Source organism: Syzygium oleosum, unplaced genomic scaffold, assembly GCF_021117445.2.
Source record: "Syzygium oleosum isolate NSW1041296 unplaced genomic scaffold, Sole_v2.1 Sole_v2.06, whole genome shotgun sequence".
Lineage (NCBI taxonomy): Eukaryota > Viridiplantae > Streptophyta > Magnoliopsida > Myrtales > Myrtaceae > Syzygium > Syzygium oleosum.
Window position 1 is genome coordinate 9,092,364 of NW_026607490.1, and position 5,720 is coordinate 9,098,083.

At 42.6% G+C, this 5,720-nt stretch overlaps 1 protein-coding gene across 1 annotated transcript; it reads right to left on the reverse strand.

Annotated features, from left to right (window-relative positions):
• Positions 1–3,828: 3,828 nt before the first annotated feature.
• On the reverse strand, positions 3,829–5,013 carry LOC115668887 (protein LEAD-SENSITIVE 1-like). Its single transcript, XM_030590247.1, has 2 exons — positions 4,902–5,013; positions 3,829–4,298 (listed from the first exon to the last, which is right to left on the reverse strand). The coding sequence occupies exons 1-2, from the start codon at positions 5,011–5,013 to the stop codon at positions 3,829–3,831; spliced, it is 582 nt and encodes a 193-aa protein (XP_030446107.1).
• Between the last annotated feature and the right edge of the window lie 707 nt (positions 5,014–5,720).

Below are 5,720 nucleotides of genomic sequence, written 5' to 3' on the forward strand. Positions count from 1 at the left end.
CTCTCGGGAAAATTGTCCAAAAAGTCATAAATCTATTGTATTTTTATCAATTCAATCATAAACCTTAGTCGTAAATATTTTGAAATTTTGCCAATTGAATCCATCTTATCAATTTTAGCTAAAAATTGCTAACATGGACGCCAGCCGTCCTACATAGCCCCACTGACGCTAACGTAGACAATTTTTAACAATTTTTTGATTTTTTTTATTAATTTTTCTTCTATTTTTCTTTCTTTCTTTTTCCGTGTTTTATTCCAAGCCCAGTGAGGGCTGGTGCCCAACCCTCGCCGGTCAAAGGTGAGGGCGAGGGTCGCAGCCCTTGCCCTCGCCTCGCGAGAGCCGCGAAGCCCTCGCCCAATGGTCGGTGAGGGTCGCCGACCCTCTCTTGTGGTCAGCGAGGTCAACCGGCTCTCTCTTGTGGTCGGTGAGGGTCAGCCGGTGACCCTTGCCGGACTTGGTAGAACAAAAAAAAAAGGAAAAGAAAGAAAGAAAAATAAAAAAGAAAAAAGAAAAAAAAATTATTTTTTTAAATTATAAAAAATTATCCACTTCAACGCTGGCTGTCCTACATGGGACTTCTGGCATCCATGTTAGCGATTTTAGGTTAAAATTAGCCAGATAAACTCAATTGGCAACACGTGAAAATGTTTAAGATTGAATTGACAAAAAGTACAATAGGTTCAAGACTTTGTGGATAATTTTCCTTAAATCGCTCTATGATTCTTGGGCAGTCCAAAGTGACACACAACATCCTACTTCCATCGAAATGCAAGAGTTAGGTGAGCAAATATTTACAAAACCGTGATGCACATAGGCTTAGAGTATATCGCTGGCCGGGTCAAGTGGATCCCGCATGTGGTCCCTCTAATTCAACTGTTAGCATCAATTTGGTAGAGAGTGCGACCCCAAATTAAGAACCGAATCCTCTCGATGGGAATCTGTAAAAGCTTGATTGAATGAGACTTAATGTGTTGGAATGTTGTCCTAGTCATACTGAAAACTTGCGAGCAAGACTTAAAGGCCACCATGAAGATTTCTCTGAATCTTAATGGAGGGCGGAGCAAGTAAATTTGGATTCCTGAAGATGAATTGGGATGGTGCTTTGAACGTGCAAAGTGGTGAAACTGCTATTGGCGTCACTGTACAGACCATAATGGTGCAATGGCTTAGCGAACCTATTGTGGAGGCCCTCCACAATAGGATTTTCGATGCACTTATCCCTTTGTAATTCGATCAAATCTATACGTTAGCACAAAAGAGGGATTAACCCTTCAATTATACCCTCATCCTCATAATTGCTCCATTCTTTGATTCCTATCAATGATCCAAGTATTCCATTTTCTTCTTTTCCATTAACATTATTCCTAAAATTGCATATCGTCATATATTTGACAATTTCCGGAACGACGCTACATGCACACGGTGTCGTGGAACTCGATCTTGGCTATAATTTTAGCACATTTAAATTCATAAAAATCACAGTCATGTTAAAAAGCATACTTTTATGTACAACTTCCTCTCTTTTTATAATGCATAGATGTGGACGCGGTAATTCCCCCTCACAATTCCACCGCGAATTTGGGTGCCGGAAAAATCATGTTGGCCATCTTCTCTTCTTCTTCTTCTTCTTCTTCTTTTTTTTTTGTCGGAATGTTGGCCATCTTGATGAGATGGGAAATTAACGAAAGCTCAAATTCAAAGGGAAAGCCGCGTGCACCGTGCGAGCGAGATACGATTGGCCCCTATCCATACGCATTTACAAACGGTATTGAATAACCAAACCCCCAAAAGGATGCAATTTTGGGCCTGAGCATTGATTGCAATTACGATATCTAGGGGGTTCAACAAAAGGCTACCCACGATTTTTTTTTTTGGGGGGGGAACTGGTCGACAACCACTAGTATTGTAATTTACTTTCAAATTCTTTTTGCTGACCATCCTTCCATCCAACATATTCCAATTTCTAATTGATCTTGCTCCACATGCTTTCCATTTCCCTCTGGAGGTAGCGTTCGACCCATAGATGGTTACTTTCACGTGTACAATAAAAGAGCAAGCTTTTTGCGAGGTTGCTATTTGTACTATAAGTCTATGGGGAAAATTGTCCAAAAAATTCTAAACCCATTACATTTTGCCCATTCAATTATAAACCTTAGTCCTAAATCTTTGGACCTTTTGCTAATTAAATTTATCCGGCTAATTTTAGCCGAAAATCGCTGACGTGGACGTCGGCCGTCCTATGTGGCCCGACTGACGCTAACGTTAACAACTTTTAATAATATTTTAATTTTTTTGTATTTTTTAACTATTTTTTTCTTCTTTTTTCCTTTATTTCATTTTCCGTTTTTTATTCCAAGCCCGGCAAGGGTTGGGCACCAGCCCTCGCCAGTCAAAGGTGAGGGTGAGAGTCGCAACCCCTGCCCACACCTCGTGAGAGCCGCAAAGTCCTCTCCCAATGGCCGGTGAGTAGGGCGGTCACAATCGAACCGAGATATGAACTGAACCGCGCCGATCCGAACTGAATTGAAAATTTTGCGCATTTCGATTTGGTTCGATTCGGTTTTCAATGCGGACCCACCTCTGCTCCTTGTGGAACCGACACGAGGGTGGTGGTGGGACTTGGGAAAGAGGCAGAGAGAAGAAGGTTTGGGCACTGGGAAGGTGAGGGAGGGTGGGTGGTGGTGGTGGACCTGATGGTGGGGTATGGAGTGGAGAGAGCGAGTCGCGTTCAGAGAGCTGAATGGACAAGAAGAAGACATGAGAGAGACATTTTGCAGAGAAGGAAAAAAACGAAAAGAAACCGAAGGAAAACGACTTTCTCTTTCTTTTTAAAAAAGGAAAGTGAGTTTGACTAGTGTATAAAGACAAAAGGCAAAAAACCAAAAGATCTGACCAAAGTATAAAGACAAACGTTGCCGCACTGTTGCAGGAGAGGAATTTGATCATGGAGAAGGGTTGAGCGCCAGTCCGGTGCTATTGGAGGAGAAAGAGGAGGAGGCTATGGATGAGAAGGAGATCGTAGTGGGGGAGAGTTGCTACGGTATCGAAAGATGAAACTATTTGGTTCGATTCAGGATTATGGACCGAACCAAATCGAATCGAAACTATCCAAATCGGCAAAAAAGAACGGTTCGTTTTTCATTTTCCGAATTGAATACTGAATTGAACCAAAATGCACAAAATTTTCGGTTCGATTTGATTTTTCGGTTCAATTCTGACACCTCTAGTGAAGGACATAAGAAGAAAGGTTTCAGATTAATCTACATTAGTAAGATGGGGTTTTTCTTAAATTTTGCTTTTTCTACTAATGGTGGACACAACACAAATTATGGTAAATCAGGATGGGGCTTTTCTTCATGGATAAGTAAAAGAGCTTTCTAATCTGATGGACCGGCCTTACTACAAGCTTAAATTGAATCACGGCGACATCTGAATTGTATTCTTGGAGAAACATTGAACTCTTTTGCTCGATATGTATCCGGCATGGCATTTCTTTGACTTACTTTGTCTATAAATGCTCTTTACTTAGATTTTATAACTTTATAGAGACAACAATATTTCATGCATATGGATTTGATGGGGATTGTTGCAGCACTTTTGGGTCTGTTGTGTGTACTGCATTTGTCACTTCATCATGACGTAGTCTGCGCCATGTCTAGGAGTCCAAGGGACCATCTGGGCCGTCAAGAAGTGGTGTCTAAAGTAGCTAGGCTAATTTTGTATGTTTGTGTGTGGGGGCATGTGAGAGAGAGAGAGAGTAAGCCAGAGCTGCCGTGATTTGGCCGGAACCGGCCCTGTTCTCCGAGCTTAAGGATTTTGTTGAGCGGCTCAAGCCTGCTCAGCGATCGAGCTTTTACTCTCGATGCCCATGCTTAATTCTCCACGAATTTTAGGGTCACTTGAGCTTAATTCTCTGAGAAGCTTCAAGGCCCATGCTTTGGCTTTCTTGATCTTCCGCTCACAAGCACTGATCCATGCCGTCTGTGTACTTTCTCGAACGCCAGTCCGGCAAAACGTGGCGAAATGCTCACAATTGTTATTTAAGAGGTCGTACTCGCCGAAACCGCCGCGCTCATGAAGCTCGCGAGCCGTGTTCACGACTTCCTGAGGCAATCTTGTATAGGGTAAGGTTGTGCAAGTGCCCCTTTTTGTGAACATAAACCTCAGTAGTGACCGCCCATATGCATATGAGCGGAGGGAATGGAGCTTCTCGCCTTCTCGCCGGAAGCAATCGAGACATGCCGTGTCGACTCCTGTTCTCGTGAAGTGAATCACGGTGTCCTCTCCAATGTAAATTCCTAGTATAATGGCAAAGCTTGATTAGGCTTATAGCAATACGAAACGATGAGAGCAAAACAATGTGAATCGTACAATTTTCTATCGTTTGATATCAATAGCATGAATTGTCAAGAAAAAAGCATCGGTGCTTGGCTTCTCATCACATTTTTCATTTCCAGGTGCGTTTAGGAGAGATTGGTTTTATGAATTTGACTAGAATCATTTTGATCAAGAGCAAAAAGTGTCTAGTAATCGCCAATCTGTTCCTCTTCTTTCTAACGCCATGGCAGCTCTCTCTTTCCACAGAAACAGAGGGAAACAGAGGCTACCTTATTGTCATTATAAATGATAATAATCGAACCCCCTCGAAATGAAAAGAAGAAAACGGCAAGATATCATGCTGAAATGATCTATCAAGCAGATGTAGGCCATGCAGGCCGAAAATTATAACAAAACCAGAGCCTGGTGAGATTATAACAAAAACAGAGCCTGATCACAAAACCATGTTGCGGAACATAAGAAGAAAGCATACTTTGGTCGAGCCACTTCCCATAACCATGTCACGGAAAAAATGATACCGCTCTGCTGCTAATGGAAAAGAAAGAAGAGGAGGAATCGCTCACCATGGTGCGTGTACAACCCGTACCGCCGATACGTATAAACGTGATCCCCGGGCTCAAGCTCTTCCTGTGTTACCACAACTGGGAACACCTTGCTGATAATCCGAGTCGCCATTTCCGGTCCTCCTCTACTCTCTTGCACTTATGTGCTTTGGGCTGGTTTTGGATTAGCTTCGACACCCCCAAAAAGAGCGAAACCGAATAGGAGAAGGGCAGGGTTTTTCTTGATCGCGACTACAAAAGGATTTGAAGCAGCTAAAGAAGGCAATTCTCGATCGATACTGCGTGGGCTTGAATGCAAGGGTGCCTTGGGTATGGTTTGGTGATGAGAGGGAGAGAGAGAGAGGGGGGAGAGATGGATTTCCCACGGGGAGAAAGACGGGGGACTTGCCAACTTGGGGACCTTGAGCGAGGCCAGAGGTGGATTTATAATGGCTTGTAGATTTTTATTTTTTGTTTTTTTTTGGTCGACGGCTCGCAGATTGAAATGGACAGAAAAAAGCTAAAGGAGACGAAGAACTTGGGGAGATCGCGTATTGAAAAAGGGCTGGGACCACGACTAGTCGCAAGACGTCTCTGTCCATGAACACCATAGCAAATGTGGGTAATAACACATAGGTAAAGATTATGATTAATAACACGAAAAACTCCAAATTGATACACATGTGATAAATTTACTTCAAATTAATGTTTTGATAAATTTATTTTTTGCTTTTTTTGGTCGATGGCTTGCAGATTGAAATGGACAAAAAAAAGCTAAAGGAGACGAAGAACTTGGGGAGATCGCGTATTGAAAAAGGGCTGGGACCACGACTAGTCGCA

Coding starts and splice junctions, on each gene's coding strand:
- LOC115668887 (XM_030590247.1), bottom strand. CDS start 5,013: ATGGCGACTCGGATTATCAGCAAGGTGTTCCCAGTTGTGGTAACACAG. Junction 4,299..4,901: donor CGGGTTGTACACGCACCATG/GTGAGCGATTCC, acceptor CCATTATACTAG/GAATTTACATTGGAGAGGAC.